The sequence below is a fragment of the Apodemus sylvaticus genome, chromosome 15, assembly GCF_947179515.1.
Source record: "Apodemus sylvaticus chromosome 15, mApoSyl1.1, whole genome shotgun sequence".
Lineage (NCBI taxonomy): Eukaryota > Metazoa > Chordata > Mammalia > Rodentia > Muridae > Apodemus > Apodemus sylvaticus.
Genome location: NC_067486.1, coordinates 2,841,675 through 2,865,661, shown reverse-complemented (window position 1 = coordinate 2,865,661; position 23,987 = coordinate 2,841,675). Strand labels below are relative to the sequence as shown.

Below are 23,987 nucleotides of genomic sequence, written 5' to 3'. Positions count from 1 at the left end.
CAGAGACACATATATTCACACAGACAAGCACACAGAAAAACATCACACACACATACACACACACACACACACACACACACACACATATATATATGATGAACTGAAACCCATCCCTCCAGAACCTGTCTTTTGGTGTAAAAGGCACATTCCAGATCATAGTTTTGCAGCAGCAGGGGAAGTTGTCAGATGTTTCTGGCAAAGGAGAGAAACAAGAGAAAGTCTGCCAGGAATCAGAGCTGACGCTTCAGCTGGGTTATGTGGAATGAATAGGAGTTTGCAAAAGAGAGAGATGACTCTGGAGTAACTGGACCTGCCTGAGCAAGGGCAGCAGGCAGGATTCTGCTTTATCAGCAACCCCTGGGGGCCAAGTACAAACTCTTCAGCCAATTAGACGGAGCCTTAAGCTAACATAAGAGAATCGTCCTCACTGCTCATTGCAAACCAGGCTCCTGGATTTTGGACAAGTGGGACATGCCTGAGAGTAAATGATTCCACAGATTTGGCTATGGCAGTGTGGAAAGTCCCTCATCTGGACACTGTGAGTACATCTCATTTACAGTAATATCTGGACAGCCTGAGAATGAGCCATGCTTGGGAAATTGAATTTTCAGATTAACGGCATAAAATGTAAAGTCTGGTTGGAAATCGTTTCTAATTGTGTTTACTTTGAAGAAATGGGTACTGCTAGAATATTAAAGTCATCTTACTTTAAGCTTACCTGGAAAGACAGAGAGAGAGAGAGAGAGAGAGAGAGAGAGAGAGAGAGCACTGTATATTCTTGTGTTTTTAAAAGGACATATTGATGTATACCTGTTATCCCAGCATGGGAGTATGGGAGTGCAGAGGCAGGGGATTACCACAACTTAAGTCTAGCCTGGTCCACCTTGTGAGTTTGAGGCCACGGAATGAGATTGAGATCCTATCACATTGTCTCTGAGACCTCCTTTTTCTCCTGTCCATGCCCCGACCACCTGATGACTCTACAGGGAAGCCATAGCACATGTTCCCACTTTTCTCAAGCATCTATCACCAGCCTGGTCTATACACCAGACATTTCATCTTGGATTACTGGAAGTGCTAATTAAATAGAATGTCAGCATCCAAGTTTGCCAGACCATTCTCCATGGTGTCAAAAACAATCACCTAGAAAGCAGGTGATTAGATCTTGTCTTTTCTTTGAATAAAACCTGAGGAAGACCCCTATTCTCCTGAGATGAAGATGTGGCAGTTCTCAAAGAGCCCACAAGGCCTTAACTCTCTCCTGCTCTCACCTACACACCCTCCCCTCCGTGATAGCCACCTTTCCTTCCAAAAGGCACAAAGCTGTACCTACCAGGGTCTTTGCCACAGTCAATGCTCACCCAACTTGAAGTTCTGTTTCTTCATTTCTTGAGGAAATCTTCCAGGAACTCCAGAGGAGAACATACCATATGTCTATACTCCGTCTTCTGACCTCGACTCCCTCCGCGGCTTACCCATGGACATCTTTGAATTTCTGTCTAATCTTATGAAAGGCATCACTTCCCTCTCCTTTTCTAAGCTATAGAAAACCAAAGACAAAGTGGCTTGTACTCACTGCTGGGTCTCATGCAGCATACAACACATAGTAGGTACACACTACCTTCTTGCTTTAGATGAACAAATAGTGAAGAGCTGAAGTCTTTCAGCCTGTCAGGTGTTTTAATCTGTGTGTTTGTAGATGCTGTAGATGATGGTTCTTGTGAACTAAGAGAACTTTGTAGACGCCAAATAGAATTTTCCACTCTTCCTTTGAAAATGTAATTTCCTTTTGTGTGTTTCATTTACTGTGAGTTGTAACAGTCAACTCTCATGTGATCCTTGGTAGACAGATTTTAACTTCTCACAGTCTCTAGAGTGCAGGAATTATCATTAGCTCCATTCCGTACTCAGGGACACTAAGCCTCAAGGGGTAAGAATCTGTCCATAGTCACACTGCTAGTGTCACAGGAATAGAGTACTGTGTCCTGGAATAGGGCACACTGTCTTTCTTTACACAACAATGACTCTGAAGAAGTGCTCAGTGTGTCTTTAAGTACAGAGGAGGTTATGCTCAACCTGACTTCTGAAGAAGCGGTAGGATAAGCCAACAAGAGGAGAACCTTTGGGACAGAATCAAGTGTTCCCAGACATGGGGCCCTGAGGGCACTGATCTGTTTTGGAAGAGGCAAGTCAGGCTCCATCCTAGAGAGAGCAAAGCTTCAAGAGTGAGCTGAGCTTGGGCTGAGCAGCAGGCATGGCTTATGAAGGTACTTAGGATCTGCCCTGTCACCGCCTCGGGAGCCACTGGAAGGTTTGTGAGGAGCGGGGCCATGTGAATGGGTGCCCCACATGAGCAGGATGCTTGCACCTTCCTGGTAAGAGTTTCCTGCAGCCATGGCGATCTAAGCCCGTGTGGCACCAGGCAGCATGCTAGCTAAAACCCTGGTTTGCAGTTCCTAGAAATACCATGTCACACTATGAAGACCAAGGCTGGTGTATGTATCTCAGCTGTTTTCTGCAATTTCCTCCTTTGCTTCTGAAGAAAAGGTACCAGGACTTCTAGAGAGGAGAATGTTGGGACTGCCTCTCTTGGGTCTCATCCCCGCTGCATGGCTACTGATAGTGTCCACACCTAACATCAGTGTATGTCATCATGTTGGAAGAGGGATTAATTGTGATTTATTTATTTATTTATAAAGGGTTTTTGGTTACCTTGAGTGTGTATACGCATGCGCGCGTGTGCATGAACATGCATTCCTCCCATGGCACATGTGTGGAGCTCAGAGGACAACTTGCAGGAGCAGATTGTCTCCCCTACCATGATTGATCCCAGGGGTCCCATTCTATAGGAAGTGCCTTTACTTACTGATCTAACTCCTTAAGTGTGACTTAAATTATTAGAGAATCATGCTATAGTTATAAAAGAAAATAATATAGTAGATGCCTGACTGTGCCTTTGAAGAAAATAAATTGAGAAGGCTGGACTAGGTTGGCTGGTTGACATCATCGTAATTATTGCATTTAGAATGTATATAGGCTTAATTTAAATCCAGATCCACCGTGCCTGGAGAAATGAAAAGGGCCAAGTACCTCAGATGAGAAGAGAAAGGGGAGCTGTTAATTTCCAGTGACTTTCCCAGTAGGGGCTCTGTCTTCTTCACTCTCAATGGGTGCATCAAGCCATAACTGTATTAGCTCCAACCGTGACCCTGTCATAGTAATAGCTATAGACAGCTCGCTGCTATTATGTTGGCTTCCCAGAGATCTTAAATGTATACTTCTGTCCACTGTACTTCAGAACAATAGCTTTTATGTGGTAACTGGAAAGGAAGCACAATGACTTGCAAAATTGTAAGATCAGTGTTTTACCAACAATGGTGCCATGCTGCTTGTGCCCTGGACCACCCGCTGCCCCACCCTACCTGCCCTTGTGGGGTGGACGTGGAGTGGTGGGGAATCAACACACAGACCCACAGGGAGTAGGTGAGAAACACTGTAGCAAGCTTGTCTGAACTCACAGGGAGTAGGTGAGAAACACTGTAGCAAGCTTGTCTGAACTCACAGGGAGTAGGTGAGAAACACTGTAGAAGCTTGTCTGAACTCACAGGGAGTAGGTGAGAAACACTGTAGCAAGCTTGTCTGAACTCACAGGGAGTAGGTGAGAAACACTGTAGAAGCTTGTCTGAACTCACAGGGAGTAGGTGAGAAACACTGTAGCAAGCTTGTCTGAACTCACAGGGAGTAGGTGAGAAACACTGTAGCAAGCTTGTCTGAACTCACAGGGAGTAGGTGAGAAACACTGTAGAAGCTTGTCTGAACTCACAGGGAGTAGGTGAGAAACACTGTAGAAGCTTGTCTGAACTCACAGGGAGTAGGTGAGAAACACTGTAGCAAGCTTGTCTGAACTCACAGGGAGTAGGTGAGAAACACTGTAGCAAGCTTGTCTGAACTCACAGGGAATAGGTGAGAAACACTGTAGCAAGCTTGTCTGAACTCACAGGGAGTAGGTGAGAAACACTGTAGAAGCTTGTCTGAACTCACAGGGAGTAGGTGAGAAACACTGTAGCAAGCTTGTCTGAACTCACAGGGAGTAGGTGAGAAACACTGTAGAAGCTTGTCTGAACTCACAGGGAGTAGGTGAGAAACACTGTAGCAAGCTTGTCTGAACTCACAGGGAGTAGGTGAGAAACACTGTAGAAGCTTGTCTGAACTCACAGGGAGTAGGTGAGAAACACTGTAGCAAGCTTGTCTGAATGCTGGTGCATGCTCCTTTAGTACCCTCCCCATTTAATACCCAGGCCCCATGGGTCCCAAGAAAGTATCTATTCTAAACATTAGCAGTTCCTGACTGGCTGGCATTGTCTACACCAGCAATCCTTGGTCTCTCAGGCAGTCCTCAATTAAGTCCTCCTGAAGGAGATGTCTTTGCAGGTGCGTAGCACCCCCCCCCCCCAGCATTTATGCAGAGGTGGACATGACTTTCCTCCTGCATTGTAATCTCCATAGGCCATCCTTTTTTTTGTTTTAAACTTTTTTAATTAGATATTTTCTTTATTTACATTTCAAATGCTATCTCCTTTCCTTGTTTCCCCTCCAAAAACCTATCCCATCTCCCCTTCCCCTGCTCACCAACCCTCCCACTCCCACTTCCCTGTCCTGGCATTCCCCTACACTGGGGCATCGAGCCTTCCTAGGACCAAGGTCCTCCCCTCTCATTGATATCTGACAAGGCAATCCTCTGCTATACATGCAGTTGGAGCCATGGGTCCCTCCATGTGTACTCTTTAGTTGGTGGTTTAGTCCCTGGGATCTCTAGGAATATTGGTTCATATTGTTGTTTCTCCTATGGGGCTGCAAACTCCTACAACTCCTTGGGTTCTTTCTCTAGCTCCTCCATTGAGGACCCTGTGCTCAGTCCAATAGTTGGCTGAGAGCATCAAATTCTGTATTTGTCAGGCACTGGGAGAGCCTCTCAGGAGACAGCTATATCAGGCTCATGTCAGCAAGTGCTTGTTGGCATCCACAATAGTGTCTGGGTTTGGTGACTGTATATGGGATGGATCACCAGGTGGGGCAGTTTCTAAATGACCTTTCCATCAGTCTCTGCTCCACACTTTGTCTTTTATCTCTTCCCATGGGTATTTTGATCCCCCTTCTAAGAAGGACCAAAGTATCCACACTTTGGTCTTCCTTCTTCTTGAATTTCATGTACACTGTGAATTGTATTTTTGGTATCCTGAGCTTCTGGGCTAATATCCACTTATCAATGAATGCATATTATATGTGTTCTTTTGTGATTGGGCTACCTTACTCCAGATGTCCTTATCTACTTAAAAAATATATTTCAGGAAGGGAACCATGTGTCTGTCTAGCAACCATGTTTCTATCTAGCACACCAAAAAAGATCATGCTACAAAACTGTTCAGAATCCCCGTACAGATTTGTTGAAAGTGAGACCAGGGCAAGTCCCAGTTGGTAGTATGAGCCAAGTCCTGGGTTCAGTCAAGGCACTTCTCAAGCCTGGCATGGTGACACATGCTTGCAATCCCCCAAGCAAATAAAAGGTAAGTCTTGATTACCAGCTTACAGGCTGTTTCTAAGAACCATGCAGAAAAAGGCTGTACCCGATCCCACAAGGCCACAATACCTGCATTTGTTTTTAGAATTCCTAGTATCAGGATACTGCTCTAAGTACCTTCTCTTTACGTATTTTGGACTTCTAGTCTGCTTTGGATCACAACTTTGTTCTTCCCTGAAGGATATCAGATTTATCAAATAAAAATGAGATGACCATGTTCTTTGTATGTTTCTACATGGTACATGTATAGAGAATACGTATAAAAACATTTTAAATCAACAAGGAATAATTTTAGTATATGAATGTCATTAAATATTAATTATTAAATGTCACCATAATTATAATAAAAAGTTTTTGCTATCCATCTGAAATTCAAATTTAACTGACCATCTCGAATCATATCTGGCAACTCTAATACAACCAAAATTGCTCCATCCACCCTCCAGCTAATAAAGTCCAGATGGCTTTAGTGTGTTGCATTTCCGTATTTACTGATGGAGATTAGCTAACTGCCAAAGAGCTAAGATTCTGATTGAACATGAAGGTATTTTGAAATTAGAAAACACCCGTCCCTCAGAGATCACGTGTGAGCACGTGTTCAAGAAACAGATGACTCAGACATAGTCCATGTCCCTGAAGGGCATCACCCTCCATGCCCCGCTGTCAGTATGAACTGTGCTCTCCCGAGACCCAAGAGCTCCAGTTTCCGCATCACAGACAAGCACGGACTAAGAGACTGGATTGTGAAACATTTTGACACAGGTTCCGCTATTAAATAACTTGGTTCCAAACCAAGCAAGAGTCAGTCATTTCCTTTGTCTGGTATACGATTCCCATTAGGATAATAAAGAGCAGGAAAACCCACAAGGGGAGGAACACCATGACAGGTGAATCATGCCAAGATCCATTCCTCACCATTTAATCACCCAGTTAACAATCACATTTTATTTTGTGTTTTTTTTTTCTTTTTAAGAAAAAGTATCATAAGGCCAGAAGAAGAAGATGCCACATTTACAAGGTGCTTCCTGTGCCTTGGTCACCTTAAAGTGAAACAGGTGCTTTTGGGTGGCAAACGGTTCTCCACACAGAGACTTCATGAGGGAGGTTTCTTAGGGGAACTCAATCTGAAGTGTTGCGTATATGTGTCATATAAGGACACATGGTGAGAAGACAGTGCTGACCACTCACACACCCTCCCGAGTCGTAGGAAAATGGGAATTAAGGGAAACCAGCCTGTTGGCTTCACACTTGCCGGCTTCCTCCTCGCAAGCTCTGTCTGCGCCCAGTTTGCAGTTTGATTAAGTAAAACACACAATATATAAAATACTTGTTTCCCCTGCTGGGCTGTCTGCAAAACCAGATGCTTCCTCTCTGACTTACTCCACCACACTCAAATCAAACAATCCCCATGGCTCCGTCTCTTCTCCCTGCACCACGCAGAGCCCTGTTAATCTATCTTCTCTGTTTGAATTGATCTAGACAGGAGCAGCAAGTGAGCCCCTGTTAGCCTCTTGGAGAAACACCTTCCCTGAAGTGAACATTTTGGGTAGCACATTCAGGGAAGTTAACACAATGCCCTTTGCCTTCTTCTCCCTGATCCTAAGATGTAAATTTTCCTCTTTTACCTCATGACAATGCACATCCAAGCCGCACTGTGTTTAAAGGGCAGAATATGCTTATTACCCACGTTCTTCGCATGTCGGAGCATGCGAGACCGAGGGCGGTAAACCAAAGGAGATTTCCGTTTGCCTTTAGCTGCTGTGCGTTCTTAGTCTATAAGAAAGCCCGCTGTTATTAAGGAAGAATGTTCAGCTGCAGTTGGTCACTCGTAACAGCAGACAGATGTATAATGTTTTATTTGGGTTAGCTAGCTCTTCTGCAAATAACGAGCCTAAAATTAAACCGTCTTTACAAAGCTACGCAGCAAATGATAGCTCTGACTACTCCAGCGCTCAGATCCTGATTCTTTGCCATGGAAAATGGAAAATGAGTCTCTGCTAAACCTGGTATCTGTTTAGACTTGTCCTTGCTGGGGAGAGGAAAGGTTGATGTTCTATGGAATGAGAAAAAAAATTAGAAGGAGTCTGCGCTGAGAAATAAGGGTGTAACTATGCAGACCACATTTAAAGATGGAAAAGGACTTTAAAAGCAAAACAAAACAGCTACTTATGGAATTTGAAAGAATAATAGTGGAACAAAGGCATAAGAAGAAAGCTAAATATTTGACCACAGAGGCAAATGGGTTCCTGACAGGGTCACATGGTATATGAAACTGAGGATTAGTCACTGAATGAACATCTGTTGCTTTCCCTGTGTGCAACAGGGTAAAGATTAAGTCCCCGAGTCACTAAGTTGCCCTTGCAATCTTTTGGGAAACTGAGTTTCTTTTAAGACTTGAGTTCTTGGAAACCACCTCCAGAAGTTTGGGTTTATTAGCTCAGTGGTGGGACCCACAACCGACCCTGTACTTCCAGTGAGTGCCTGAAAGGAGGCTGATATTGCAGTTGAGGACTATATTCTCCTCAGGGACTCCTGTCTTCAGAATCCAGTGAAGTGGATAGCCCATCTCCAGACATTTCATGTTAACCAGGAGCGATATCTGCTCATCACTAAGCCTAAGAATGCCAAGTACGTTCTAGCCCTAAGCCAATTAGTTGCTTGGTGAGGAATCTTCAACAAATCCTTCACACCCTTGAATTCTCTTTTAGAGTTGTTCAGTGTAGACCAGATCAGCACTCCCTAGAGTGCTAGAGAGTTCTGCAGGGAAGAGTGTGGACGCAAGCACCTCTCTACGTGATTCTGTAGCATTTTTGACTACAGAACTTGTAGCAGCCTGGCTTTAACCAGCAATGCACCTTAGCCGGTCTCCTGCAAACGCCTTTGTTGGTCTTTGCCTGAGTCGTGCTTGAGCCGGGTGGTGCTTAAGGCCTCCAGAGTCTTCAACAGTGCGGATCCATGGTGGACGTTGCTGTACAAGGAAGGGACTTGGAGTGATTTTCAGTTGAGTGTGCCCTCGCCAGTCTCTCAAGTGCTCTGCTGGTACGGTCCCTTATTTGCTAAGAGAGTCCACTTGAGCTTCTGTTCTCCGGGAATGTGTCCAGAACAACCTTAACTTCCTGGTAGTCTCTTGTGGTACAGTGAACCTCATCAGCTTCCTGCTACGACCCCACTCTGTGTTCTCCATATTCTCTGTAACTTGTGTGTAGACCTCTATTCTCCAAGTGTGACCTCAAGACTTGCAGTGTTATCACATTTGGACGTCTGGCTCCACAGATATTATCCTTCTTCCAGACCCCTCCAGGGGTCAGAGTGCTCAGAGACACATAGGGAGTCTTTATCATCTGGAATATGGGAGTAATAGCAGTATCTGGTTAGATATGGTAGAAGATGATTAATGAACTGGAGGTGGCTTTTATTCTCTGATGAACGCAATCATGCTGTGTGATCTTCATCATGAGCCACCGGGAGAAGACAGCATCACCATGTCCTTGTCATGGCACTGTAGCTAGGGGGCAGTGCCAGAGGCTGACAGACCTGTTTCTCTGGCCAATGTCTTCTGTCTACTGGCTTTATGTATGTGCATAAGTTATTTAATCCCTCCCACCTTAGGATCCTAATTTTAAAAACAGATCTGTTTTTCTTCAACTGGTAAAGAGAAGGATGGGGTAAAACATGATGTTGCTTTGAAATGTCCGCCTTCTGAAACCAAAGCTGTCAGTATTATAAAGATAATGGCCCAGGACAGTCAGTCTGTCTGTGAGATTATAGATAACCAAGCCAACAGATCAAAGGAAGGCTGGATCGGAGGGGCGGGCCACCCAAGCACCATGTTCTGAAGATGCACCCTGCACCTTGTATTTAAGTGTTGACTGAGATAACTCAGTCAGAAGCAGATCAGACACATCTATCTTCCTACTGAAGTTCGGTTAGACTTAGATTATTTCTCTGCTCCAGGTTCTCCTCCTGGACCAGCATTTGGAGTTCTCATTATGACTATTTCAGATTTTTAATGTCTTTCCTTTAAATTCCATATCATTTAGACAATCCTAATACCAAATCGTAGTCAGGGCTTCTCTGGTTCCAGTTTTCAGCAGGCTTTCTCTCTGGAATCCAGAACTCCAAAGCCTCCATGCCTCACACAAGCATCCCTTTTCACCTGTTACACGTTAGCAGTTGCTCTGCTGTGGTCCAGCTCTGGACATCTTCCTCCTCCTCCTCCTCCCCCACCCCAGAATAAGGAGGAACTGAAGAGCAGCCCAGGGGCAAGACCCCTACAAGAGTTCAGTGCCTCTTCTTAGGCAGGGTGAGCCATTGCTACTCACTGTTCATGGGACAGAAAAGTCACATGACCTCCCCACACAGGAAGCAGAAACACCTCCAGCTCAAAGGGGCAGGCCTAGGTAAGGATCCTTTACAAGATCCAGCAGAAAAGTAGAATAACAGGAACCCATATCCAAACACACACGGCAACCGAAGTCTGACACAGCTTTGCCTGCACAGACCGTGGACAGCTGGCTTGTGAATATGCAGGTGTGCGTGGGAAAAGCCACTGGTGTCCCACCCCACATTGGTAAAGCTAAGAACTGGGTTCAGAACTCAGCCACGCTTGGACCTGAATGGGAGGTGGTTTTGGAGAGGCGAGAAGAATTTGGTCTAAGGCTATAGCAAAGATCCCCTGATGTGTTTGTGTGGCCCATCCCAGGGTCCAAAGGACAGCAAGCCTAGCTGGGTTTGTTTTCAATTACTTTTAAACCCATCTGAGCTCAGTGAACCCTGAACAAATTCTTGTTAAGCACTTTTTTCCTACTTAATATTTAATCCTTTGTCTACTTAACATGAAATTTAATCTACATAATCTTTGGGCTTGTAGGTCATCAAAAAGACCAGTATGTCAGAATTAGCTGGTGCCCAAGGAAGATTTTCAAGCTTTTCATATCAACAAGAGGTTAAACTCTTGTCAGAGTTTAAGTCAGAGCCTTTGGTTTTGTTAATCCAGAAGAGAGAGAGAGAAGTGACTCCAGTCTCATTCCCCACCCCTCCCAGCCCTTTCAGAGTTCGAGGAACAGGGACACCAGACCCTGTATGCCCACAGGGGGAAACATGCACTTCTTTCTTTTTTCTGCCATCTTGTTTGTCTGCCACAGAACACAACCTGATGTTTTCCCAGGATAAAAAACAGAGAAAACTTGCAAAATTCAATGAAAAATTAATTTCAAACTTTTACAAAGTCCTAAAGCTATGCTAACCAGGAAGAGGAAAAAAAAGATTCTTAAATGAATCTATTTTTCTTAAGAAAGTATCTGTGGCAGGTGGAAGATTCTATTTTTGAGAACTAGAAAAAAAAGGTACTGTGTAAATAGGAGTGGGCTAGCAAAAATAATGGGTGAAATTTGTTGTGAAAGTTAAAAATATCTCTGTACTTATTTTTTTTCTAGAATTATTTATATTATAGTAAAGTAGGTATTTAACACAAGATATAAATAAAACATTTATACAATTAGTGTAGATTAATTTTAGAGTTATTGGCACTGCACAAATAATTAATATAATATATACTTAATATAAATTTTATAACATTTATATATTTGATATATATTTTACTATATATACATACTCTGTGACCTATATGACTTATTAATATCTATAAAATAAATATAAATAATATGTCGCAGTTTTGACTAGATATGTATATATTTCTGATATTAAAAGCCTCGTCCCTGGCTCTGGGCACTGGGAGTGGCATTTCATCTACAAGGATGAAATGGCTGAAGAAATGTGCAGGCACATCCAGCACCTGGACAAGAGTATTTCTCAGGATGCTAAGAGGGAACAGGGTGAGTAAGGTGTATCCTAAGGAAATGGAGCGGCACATCTCACCATGCTGGAAACAGCGCATGCCCCCAGAGCAGCAGTGTCACGTGGGATCCTGTTCATCCCATCATGCTGGAAACAGCGCATGCCCCCAGAGCAGCAGTGTCACGTGGGATCCCATTAGACATGCACATTGTCGGACTTCGAATCTGCCGGGTAGTTCTGATGCCTGAACCCAGAGCCCTGGCAGGCCAGTAAAAGGTGTGGCTCAAGAATCCCAGCACTGCCAGCATTTAGCGTTGGGAGCCTGAGTCACTTCTCCACAGCCCCTCTTTGAGCATGTGGTAGTGCACCCCTTGGAGGATTGCAGTAATGCGTCCCACATGGCAAGGTCATGGCTGAGGCATGGCTGCCATGTGAGCGTTGTTCTAGCTATGCAGATTCTACGGGTCACTACTGTTACCCAGGGCTTTCTGACTTGATTGTGTATTACCACATTATTTTAATCTATCCACATCTTCTGCACTTTGGATGCTTCTAGCCGGTTACCTGTTTCCTCTAATTAGCCACAGTGTTCTGGTTGTTTACTTTCAGCAAAGGATGAACCCAGTGTTCTCTGCCTCCTTCCCAGATCCTCCATTCTCACAAGGGGCCCATCTCTCTGTTAGAAGGTTTTTTTCTTCCACTTCCGGCCACCCTGTGCCCTCTCAGCGCTCCACTTCTGGTCACCCTGTGCCCTCTCAGCGCTGCAGGAGTAGCTTCTTCCCACTCTTCTTGCAGCCGCAGTGTGCCTGATGCGTAGGTTCACTCCCTCCAGAGCTGGACTTTATTCTTTATCTTCAGAAAACAAATGGTGTACCGCAGAGCAAATGCTAAACAAATTCATGTCCTGTGTCTTTCTTGACTGGAAGTAGGAAAGGACAATCCTGACTCGAGGACTTCAGTGAAGGAATCATAGTTCTGAGAATTACAATCCCAACCAGGAAGCGTTAGCAGCATGAACAACCTGGGAAACTAATACATGATATTTCCAGAGACTAACCCTGCGGTGTGGTTTTCATGGAGTTGCCTCTCTAGAGGATTAAAAGAGGGAACACCTCACAAAAGCCCATTTATCAGATCACCCATAATTAGCCTGTGGAAAACTATGGGTGTCTCTTAGCACTTTAGAAGATAAGCCATGTGGATTGTAGAACCACTGGGGGTGGGGGTGGGGATAAAAACCAAAGCTATAACATAAAAGCCTGTGAAATAGGAAGGTAAGAAGCAAATTCACGTTTTAAATGTCATGTATTTATGTAAGGTGTATGTGTGAATTTATGTGCACCGTGCATATGCAGTGCCCATGGAAGCCAGAAGAGGGGCTCCCACCCCCTGAAACTGGAGTTACAGATAGCTTGTCTGCTTGCCGCTGCTGGGAATCAAACTTAGGTCTTTTGGAATAGAAACAAGTACTCTTAACCACTGAGCCTTCTCTTCCTCCATCCCAAGACGTTCACTTCTTGAAGGAAGGCTGCTGAAGAATTAGAGTAGTCCGGGCATGTTGTGAAGTGTAGAAGCCAATGAATCAAACAACCGAACTGGCGTGTGCCAGGCAGATTACTGGGACCCACTAAGGTCTGGTGTCCATGGGACTGCAGGGGCGGAGAGGGGAATATAGTAACGTAAACCAGTAACTACCGCAAGTAAGGGACTGACAGGCAATCCAAAGTACAGAGCCCGAGATAGACACAAAGGTGCAAAGGCTGCCGGAGAGAAAAGGAAGAGGGACAGGGTGACTGGATGGAGAACGTGGGTAGCCAGGAAATAGACAATGTGCAGATAGATAATAGATCAATAGGTGATTTGACAGAGATAATGCAGAGATTACAGATTGTAGATAAAAGATAGGAAAATGACAGGTGATTGGTAATTGGTTAATAAATTATTGGTAAATTACATAAAGAGAGAGAAAGAGAGAGAGAGGGAGGGAGGGAGGGAGGGAGGGAGGGAGAGAGAGAGAGAGAGAGAGAGAGAGAGAGAGAGAGAGAGAGAGAGAATGAATTTCAGAAAAGAATCAAAAAGCCTCCTTAAGTTTAGACCATACCACAAAGAGCACAGGATAATGGGGCGTGCGGGGGCGGGGGGGGGGTCCTGCCTTCCACAGCCTTTTGCCTCCTTCCTCCCCTGACTCCCCAGCTGAGCCTTTCCCCACAGGCTTCAGTCTCCTCTTCTAGAGTCTCTGTCATTTTTTGAGACGGTGTTGACAGCCCTCTTTACCTAACTCTGTGACTCCAGAGTTGCGATGTATTTCCACAGGCAGTGGGGCTATTCCGGACTCTTCCTCTCTTGTGTGTGCTGTTTACTTCCTCTGCGCTTCCCCTTCCTGCCTCCTGCTTGGATCACTACAGCCTCGGTGGTGGGGGTGGGTTGACCCTTCTCTCCAGCGCCTTTTGCCAAGGAGCTCCCTCCAGGGGCTGGATTCCTAGCGAGGGCTGTGGTGGTAGCAACAGTTTCATTCTTAAAAATTCTTGGCCATTTAGCCTGTCCTGGGCATCTTGCCAGATGGCCAGGGATTCGAAGGTAAATGCCACACCCAGTGCTTTGAAGGAATCCTCAGGGGCCAGGCTGGCTGGGTGCTCTCCGATCTACCTGTGAACAGCACATGTCTGTCCCTCTTTCTTTCAGGCCATAGCAGAGCCCCATGGTAGCCAGGTGGGTGAAGGGGAGCGAGGACGCGCCACTTGCCCTGCAGAAGATTCCTGACCTACAGAGTGAGTGACCAGGTAGTAAAGGGCTTGGAGGGCGAGGGTTACAGACTGGGGGGAAGGGGTTAGAGGACAGAGGAGGTGGGCTTCCCTGAGACTGCCCCTTAGCTGTTGTTTCTCCCTCAGGGAGATTCTGAACCATGCTCTTACAGAGACCACGAGCCCCAAGCCTCATTGCTCGGAGGCAGTGCTCATGCCCGGATCCCAGAGCCAGGTGCTCAGGCTTGCAGCCAGAGCTTAGCAGAAACAGGAAGGCACACAGTTCACCCCAAGCCAGTTCCACTCCCCAGCAAGAGGGAGGGAGAAACAGAGGGAGAAACAGAAGCCCCACAGCCCTGCTTTCCAGGAAACAAGGCCAGTCCCCAGAATCTGGAGAGTGCCTTACAGGAAGAAGCGCCTCTTCTGTGTGCAGGGCACTCCTGTGTTTCACTCGGAGAAACTTAAGCCCTTGTTTTGGAATCAGTGGGCTGAGTGGCATGCATGTTCCCAGCCACTCTCCTTACGGACAGCGGGCCGCCTACATGTAAGCCTGCTTGCCTTTGCAGGGCTGCTGTCACAGCTGCCTCTGCTGTCAGCATGGCGGGCCCTCTCCAAGCTTCAGTGGGGTTACTTTCTTCCTCATGAACCAGAGTGTGGTCCGGGCACAAGAAGGAACTTCCATGCTCCCTGCCATGTCCCTGGCTCTAAGTCACAGATCCTAGGAAGTGTAAAGTAGGCTTCAAGGAGTTGAGGCTCTAAATAACTTGTGGCCTTCCTTTCCGATGAAAACAAAACACATCTTTCGACGAAGAAAAAAATAAAAAAGGCCATTTCAAGGGCTGTTCATAATGAAACAGGAAGATTTAATGGCCTGTGGCACCATTTTACATCCTGAGCAGGTGCTAGCATTCAATGGGGGCCCTTGTTTCCATGAAGTGATTTGCCTGCGTTCATTCTAAAATGAATTTTATTGCTGTAATATCTCTCTACCAGAAAGATTAGTGCCTGGATCATAAGACACTGCATATGCCCATTTATTGCTTTTCAAAGGGTGGATTTCCCACCTCCATCCCGCAATTCTTAAAATGCCAAGTGAGGTAGGGAGAAGCCATGCCAGCCAGGTAGAGTTTCTCTGTAATCGCCAATATTATCTTTTCTGAGGAATGTGGGAGTCACAGGTCCCCGTCGTCAGCAGGCAGAGTCTATAAGATGCTCTGTGGCCTGGCCTGGCCTGGCGGCCAGATCTTCCCCAGCTGCTGGCTGTCAAGGCAGGGCAAAGGCTCCCAGAGGCTGAGCGGGGAGCCCAGAGCTACTTCTCGGTAGGTTTGTTTCTTTTCTGCGATCGTGTTAGGTTTCTTCACTACGTATCCTTTCGTTTGTTCTTAAAATAGACCACTCCAGCTGGTTCTATTTTGATCTAAAGAACAGAGCAGAATTGTGTGTGTGCCTAAATATCACACCTAAAATGACATTGGTAGCGCTTGTCTAAGAATAGCCTGTACAGCAATGGAGATGGGAAGAAACCTTAATTACTTGCTACCAAAGGGGCTTTAGCTGCTTGATAATTGGGCTTTTCCTAAATGTCACCAGAGGCGGGAGAAACCGTAGATGCGAAGTTATTCACTCATACGAGGGCAGCAAATGATTTGCTCCAACATATGCAAGTTGAAAGGGAGGTGCGGATATATATTGATACTTCTTTGTCTCTGAAAACTTGGAGTAATATTGCTATACCCAAACTATTTTATGAGTAGTCAATCTTACATATATAATTTCATATATAAGACCAGTTCTGGATCTGTCCAAGCAAGTTTTAAATATTATCATGAAAAATTATTAAAGCTGACTATATGTAAATGCTGGTAATGTTTTGTAAGATATTTGCATAACTTCTGGTATTATCAAGAAAAAAACTAATTTTGTTTTTAGAATAAGACTTTATGTAGGTGCTAATTTAATCATCATGAAATCTGGAGAAATAGGGATACCATAGTTAGCTCTTTTTTACCTAACAGAAACACAGAATTGCTTGGAAAAGGGCAATTTCAATTAAGGAACTGCCTTTACCAGACTGACCTGTAGTAGGCAGGTCTATGGGGGCATTTCGTTGACTGATAATTCATGTTGGAGGCACCAGCCTACTGTGGGCAGTGCCATCCCCTAGCAGGTGAGTCTAGGCTATACAAGAAAGGTAGCTCAGCAAGACAGAGCAAGCAAGCCAATAAACAGAGTTCCTCCACAGTCTCTGCTTCAGTTCCTGCCTTGAGTTCCTGCCCTGACTTCCCTCACAATGGCTTGTGGCCTGTAAGATGAAATAAGCTCTTTCCTCCAGACGCTGCTTTTCATCAGTGTTTTATTGAAGTAACAAAAAGCAAACAAAGACAGAGGATGTTACTGAGGATGGGGTAAAAACCCACACAGGTATAAAGGACATGGTCCCAGTTAAAAATTAAAAAGATGAGGTCTAGACAGGCTGAAAGTTTGTGCTATGTCACATAGACAATCAGCTGCAGAGTTGAGGGTTTCATCCATGCTAGCTCTTCCAAAGTCTCAGTCCCTTCCACAGCTGCTTCCACCGCTCTGGTTCAAGCTAGCCTGCCCTTCACAGTTCTATTTCCTTCCTTACATCCATACTTAGTGTTCCCTCCACCTCCTGAGTTCTCTAGGTGTAGGTTGGAGCTGCTGAGGGGTGAAGACACTGGGTGCAGTTGCACCCGCTCTGGACATATGCAGACATTGTTCTGATAATTTTTCCCCAAGTAGACAGCATGGTATTACTTCACCATGTATTATGCACACCATGTTAAGTTCAATAAATGATCTGGAGGTGGTTTATGGTGTAAAGCACTGAGAATGATGTGCACAGAATGCATGCAGACAATTTGTCATTTCCATAAAGGAAACACGGTTCACAGAAGGGTTTTGTATCAATAGGGCACCCTGGAAACAGGGAGTCCCTGGAAACTGTCTCAGTTTTACTTCCTGTTGCTATGTTAAAATAACCTGTCAAAAACAACTTGGGATTCTGGAGAGTTGGCTTAGGAGTTAAGATAGCTTACTGCTCTTGCAGGGGACCCAGTTCCCAGCACCCAAGTCAGTCAGTTATGACCACCTGGAGCTCTATTAGCTCTGGGGAATCTGATTCCAGGCACAACCTCCCAACACACATATATGTACATAAATCTTTTATGTGGGAAACAGCTAAGTGAAGGAAGGCTTTATTTTAACTCAAAATCAGGTTCCAGTTCTTCATGGGGAGGAAGTCACAGACAGGAGCCTGATACAGCCACTCACATCACATCTATACTGGAGAAACAGAGCACAGAACACATGGCTGCTTAGACACTTTCTCTGCTCTTGGTAGAGGCAACCAGCTGCAGAGCCAGGATCCCCTTACTAAGGAATGGTTCCAGTTGTAGCATACAGGTTTTCACACCTCAACTGATAGAATCATAAAAATCCACCATAGACACACCCACCAGCCAACTTGATCCAGACAATCCCTCATTGAAACTCTCCTCCCCATGTGGTTTTAGATGGTGCTGAATTGACAATTAAAACTAACTGAAAGACACCAAGAGACAACTGTATATTCAGTCTTATGGCACATGGTAATAGAATATAGTTACTGCATGTGGTAGGAGATTAACACCAAACTGTAACAAAAGGATCCTGCTATTGCCTTTTCTACTTTCTTGACATCACACCACAAAGGTCGTAAGTCACATCTTTCTTTATTTCTTTAGGTGGTCCAAAGATGGATGCCATCCACATTGGCATGTCCAGTGCCCCATTGGTGAAGCATACCAATGGGGTTGGACTCAAGGCCCACAGACCCCGAGTCATGTCGAAGAGTGGACACAGCAACGTGAGAATTGATAAGGTAGATGGAATCTATTTGCTCTACCTCCAGGACTTGTGGACAACTGTCATTGACATGAAGTGGCGATATAAGCTCACCCTATTTGCTGCTACCTTTGTGATGACCTGGTTTCTGTTTGGAGTGGTCTACTATGCCATAGCTTTTATTCACGGTGACTTAGAACTCAGGGATTCTAACTCTAACCACACACCCTGCATTATGAAAGTGGACTCTCTCACGGGAGCCTTCCTCTTTTCCTTGGAATCTCAGACAACCATTGGCTATGGGGTCCGTTCCATCACAGAGGAGTGTCCCCATGCTATCTTCCTCTTGGTTGCCCAACTGGTTATCACCACCTTGATTGAGATCTTCATTACGGGAACCTTTCTGGCCAAAATTGCAAGACCCAAAAAGCGAGCCGAGACCATTAAGTTCAGCCACTGTGCTGTCATCAGCAAGCAGAATGGAAAGCTGTGCCTGGTGATCCAGGTGGCCAACATGAGGAAGAGCCTCTTGATTCAGTGCCAGCTCTCCGGGAAACTCCTGCAAACACACATCACCAAAGAGGGAGAGCGCATTCTCCTCAACCAGGCCACTGTCAAATTCCACGTAGACTCCTCTTCCGAGAGTCCCTTCCTCATCCTGCCCATGACCTTCTACCACGTGTTAGATGAGACAAGCCCATTGAGGGACCTCACACCCCAGAACCTAAAGGAAAAGGAGTTTGAACTGGTGGTGCTTCTCAATGCCACTGTGGAATCCACCAGCGCAGTCTGCCAGAGCCGAACGTCTTACATCCCAGAGGAGATCTACTGGGGCTTTGAGTTTGTGCCTGTGGTTTCTCTCTCCAAAAATGGAAAGTACGTGGCTGATTTCAGTCAATTTGAGCAGATCCGGAAGAGCCCAGATTGTACCTTCTACTGTGCGGATTCTGAGAAACAGAAGCTTGAGGAGCAGTACAGGCAAGAGGATCAGAGGGAGCGTGAGCTGAGGAGCCTCCTGCTCCAGCAGAGCAACGTCTGACCCCGGCCGGCCTCTGGGCCCTCCTAACCAGGGCTCCTCTCAGAACAATGGCTGCCATGAACATGGAACAGGCAGCCCTGCCACCAAATAACACGCACGTTCACGGCCATCTTCCCCTTTGATCTTATGACTGAACAAGCATTTCTGGATATAAAAGGATGTCTTCAGAGTGCCTGGTCAGAGGTGAATACTCAAATTCAGATTTTTCCCCCTAAAATGGAGCTGTACATTGAAGAACTGAGTGTAGGAAGATGGAGAGGATTCCCTTTGGAGGGCAGACACAGCACTGATAGTGAATGACATGCATGTCTATTCAAGAACACCTGCTTATAATGCAAAGTATTTATTTAACCCACCTAACCAGGGCATTGGTGGCTGAGGTCTGAGGCATAATTCGCTATTTGCTCATAGCACTGCTTAAGAATGCACTCTTTCTCATGTTCAAGTACATACATTTTTACTTGCAATGGCGGTTATCTGGTGATGGCCAAAAAAAATGTTGGGAAAGCAGGGGCTTATGCCTGCTTTCCCAACAGGGGCTTGCAAAATACAGTTGATTTAATTGTACATTCTTCCATAGACTTTAATTGTGTGGAGTGAACATAATCAAATCAGGAATCAAGAGCTCAGAAAATATGTCCATTTCTTGATTCTATGGTCTCCATCTCTTCTGGGAGGAATCATGTACTACTCTCTTTTTCCTTCAAAATGTCCTTCACAGACAAGCCAAATAGTACCATTTGGGGACCTGTTGACAACACTCACAGTCAGGTTTCAGCCAGGCTTACAGAAGCATCAGTGTTAAAGGCTCTGAGTAATGTTTCCAATGCCATTTGTCTAGATCCACATGGGAAAAAAGAGCATGTGAGTCCCACGACCGTGTGTCCTCCAGGTCTGCCCTCTGTCAGTGTTGTCAGTCAACACATCCATCTCTCAGCTATTTCAGCTTGTCCCTGTAAACATCCCTTGGCCACAAAGAAATTGCACAGAGTTACTAGTATCTTAAGAATGAGACAGTTCCTGAGAGCTGTGACTGTCACAGTTGGGTTAATTCATGGACTGAAGACTACAGTCACCACAAAAGAAAACTGAAACTGTGTCACAGAGAGGAAGTCTGCATAGATGCTGCAGTTTGCATCTCATGACACAAAGCAGAGGAGCTAAGGGACAGAGGTGTCTGTGAGCAGGAGGACCCCTGTGCAAGAGCCTAGAGCAAGTGTGTAGTATAGTTCAGCGTTACAGGGGCAACATTTTGCCTCTAAAAACTATAGGAGTATAAATAACACTTGTGTTTCCTTGGGAAAGAGAGCAAGTGGGCTAGGACTGACTTAATAGATAAATGCTGCATGCTCATTTCATCAGGACAAACTAGAAATTCACTCAAGTGCCATGTGACCACGAATGTGCAGGCAACACACACACTCCCCTCATACAACATGCCAGTGTGTACTCTGACTCTGCAAACACAATACCAGGTATGTGGGGTCAGATGTAAAACTAAGAAAGTCTACCACTCATGTTTATCAGATTCTTTAAGAAAAATGAACATGTGGGCCCAGAGAAACTGGGGAGACTTTAGCTGGATATTGCTGTCAGTGTGAACTACTGCACACTCAGTCATAATCTCATGTGACCATATTTGCAAGTGTCTTTCCTTTAAACAACAACAAAATGTGGAAATAAAATCTTTGGGTTGGAACTGAGCTAATGCAGTAAGAGCCTGAAAGGTTTGCAGAACGATTTCTATTAAGGAAGATTTGGGGCTGAAGAAGTGGCTCAGTGATTAAGGGCACCAATTCAAATGTCCAACACCCTTGTAAAATGCCATGGAGGAGGTCACAAGCCTGTAAATATAGTACCATGGGGAGCTGAGACAGGGGGATCATTGGGGCTCACTGGATACCAGAGAGTTCCAGGCTCAGTAAGAGAATGTTTCAGGGGGATAATGCAGATAAAGGACAGTGACCTGTTCTGGCCTCCAGGCACATGCATGCTCTCCCCACGCCTAACACCAGTCTCTGTCTGTCTGTCTCTGTCCCTCTGTCCTTCTCTGTGTGTCTGTCTGTCTCTCTTTCACACACACACACACACACACACACACACACACACACAGAGAGAGAGAGAGAGAGAGAGAGAGAGAGAGAGAGAGAGAGAGAGAGAGAGAGGAGCATCTTTTCTGTTTCTGATTTGATGGCGGTCTGTGTTAGTGCCCCCTCTTTTTGAACTGTTAGATGTTTGTCTGTCCAGACATTAGTCCCTTCTGCTATTAATCCTGTGCATTTGTGTCACATGTTACAGTAGAATCAATAGGAAAAATCATATTGTGAGGGTGCTTGTGGTGACTTTTCTATTGTATTATGAAACTCCTCACCCCAAATCCACCTTGGTGGCCATCTGAATCTCATTAATCCCAGTAACTCAGCTTGCTTCTGATGTATACGGTACAATGATAACATATCAGTCTCAAAATCATCTTTGTATAATCGCTGGACATATTATATTCATCCAGCTTTGGAATAATAGCTGATCATTTGAAATCTTTTGTAATACACACAAATATATGCAGTGCCTTCAAAACCAATGTCTGGGCCAGGTGTGCTGGTACACACCTGTGACCCCAGCACAGGGGAGGTGGAGGTACAAGGGTCAGGAATTCAAGGCCAGCCTCCGTGACATAACACCTCCATTACAGGAGCCTCTCTAACAAAATACATAATGTTTAGGTCAATAAATCATCTTGTAACATAATATTTAGTAAGTAATTCTATAGTTGGTGGGTTTGAAACTTCACATTTTTCAGAATCCTTTAGATGTCACATATTCTCATGTTAATTTACTGGTTGAAGAGTTAAGTGATAAACTACTGGATGTTATCTAGACAGTTTTCTGACAGAAGCAGATTCAGAAGAGTCATCAAAACAATGGCGTGTTTAACCTGAAGAAAGCTTTGTGTTTCTTCAGAAACTCAATCCAATCACCTTCTCAATGACTCTGTGAAATTGTTCTTCATTTGGGAGACCACAGGGCAGCAGATCGATGTATACCACAAGCCATGTCTTCTGTCCCGCTACCTGTGACCACAGACAAAGGAGAACTGTACCTCTGACCCATACAGTGAGCTGCTTTGGGTGGAGGGTGGGAGCTAAACATTGGTTCTGTTTTCTTTTTCATGGGGGAATTAACAGTGAAGTTTTTGTATATCTAAAAATAAATGCAGAGTAATGAGAAAAATAATTTTATTAGAGTGGATCAAATATTTAGAAAAATGTAAACACCTGTTTTGTTTGATCTTTAATTGAATTAAATTTCTACTTTGAATTGGCTGTGGTTTTGACATCACTGAAGTGTAAAATTATTTTTTTAAAGGCCACTTACTCTAATGTGGAGAGACCTTTCTATTCCAATGTAATTCTCTTTCAATTAGATCCTTGTAATATGTGGAAAGAGGATATGTCAGCGTAGAAAGAAAGGAACCAGGGAGAGAAAGACGAAGGAAAGAGGAGCAAATGGGGGGAGGAGAGCGGAAGGGGAGCCAGGGCCTCTGCCAGATGCTCACCAACAGCCCCAGCGGAGGTGTTGACTCTGCTGAGTGTCTGTGGCCTGTGATGAAGGCTCCACCATACATGGTTATTTCTCTTCCTATTGCCTATACAGTGTTTGAAAGAGTTGCTTCAGACAGAGGCTGGCTCAGCCTAATTTTCTCTGATGATATTTTTAAACTTAAGCTACTCTGCCTCAAGTCTTGGTTTCCACTTCCAATGCTGCCCACTTGTATGTAAGACATACAAGTTGGTCTGGTTATGGGACCAAGGCAGGCCATGAGGTACATGACTTCCTTGTGAGGATATACAGCTTCCCATTTCTCTTCCATGCACGCTCTGCCCTGTGTGGCTGCCACGTTGACTTTAATGCATGTTACTTGTGCCCTGATCTTAAAGCTTATGGCTGGCAATGGGTGATTATCTGCCTCAGAGACATGTGAGCACCTCTGAGGTCTCCAGATCTGCAGCAAAATGACAGAAGCCTTTGGAACTTTGCTGGGATTTTAAAGGAACCAGAGACATGGCCTTTGGCATCAGAGTAAGAGTCAGGAATTTATGAGAAATATGCTGGGGTGGCTGGGGGGATGACTCAGCAAAGTGCTGCCTTTGCAGCATGAGAACCTGAGGACCCCCCCCCCCAAAACTCACTTACGAAAAGCCAGGCATGGTGGCCCAGAGTTTGTAGTCCTAGAAGTCGAGAGATGGTGATGGTCAAATCTCCAGAGCTCCCTGGCCAGCCAGCCTAGCTGACTTGTAAGTTCCAGGCCAATGAGAGATCTGCCTTAAAAAGCAAGGTGCAAGTCTGACCTCTTCTGTCTTCAGGTGCCCACCAAAATGATTGTCTGCTGTTAGGTTACAGCAAGCTGCCACCCTACCCTTCTGAATTGCAGAGATTTCCTAGAAACCCCAATGAATGCAGTTCGGGCTATTTCTTTCCAAAGCAAGAATGCCATAGAAGCAGCAGCAGAGGGGCTTCCTTGGGCAGGTGATGGGAACAGATGTAGAGACAAACAGGAGGTGGGGCTCAGGGAACCCGGAGAAGTGGGGGAGGAAGGACTGCAGAAGCCAGAGAGGTCCAGGACGCCATGAGAACACCGCCCACAGAATCAACTAAGCAGGACTCAAAGGGGCTCACAGAGGCTGAGGTGATGACAATCAGGGCTCCCTGTGGCTCTGACCTAGGTCCTCGCGTCTATTATGATTGTCTAGTTTGGTGTTCCTGTAGGACTCTTGCAGAGGGAGGTACGGATCCCCTGATTGGTTCTTGATCGTTTCAATAAAGAAGCTAAGAGCCAATTGCTGAGTGAAGGGTAAAGGTGGAATTTCCGGGTCCCAAGAGGAAGAGAAAGGACGAGGGGAAGGAGACTCGAGGCTTGTTCAACCAGGTTTTGGAACAGAAACACGAACAACCATGTAAGATCTTGGGGTAACTAGAGTCGGAGGCC

General features: G+C 45.2%; 1 protein-coding gene across 3 annotated transcripts; it reads left to right on the top strand.

Moving 5' to 3' along the window:
• Positions 1 to 368: 368 nt before the first annotated feature.
• On the top strand, positions 369 to 19,517 carry Kcnj15 (potassium inwardly rectifying channel subfamily J member 15). 3 transcript variants are annotated; one of them, XM_052158957.1, is made up of 3 exons: positions 369 to 538; positions 14,057 to 14,142; positions 17,862 to 19,517. In XM_052158957.1, exons 2-3 carry the CDS (start codon positions 14,073 to 14,075, stop codon positions 18,998 to 19,000), a joined length of 1,209 nt encoding a protein of 402 aa, XP_052014917.1. In that variant the 5' UTR covers positions 369 to 538; positions 14,057 to 14,072; the 3' UTR covers positions 19,001 to 19,517. The 3 variants fall into 3 exon arrangements, with proteins under 3 accessions (XP_052014917.1, XP_052014918.1, XP_052014919.1); XM_052158958.1 differs by lacking the exon at positions 369 to 538 and adding an exon at positions 13,831 to 13,951; XM_052158959.1 differs by lacking the exon at positions 369 to 538 and having other exon boundaries at positions 14,063 to 14,154.
• The last annotated feature ends 4,470 nt before the right edge of the window (positions 19,518 to 23,987 follow it).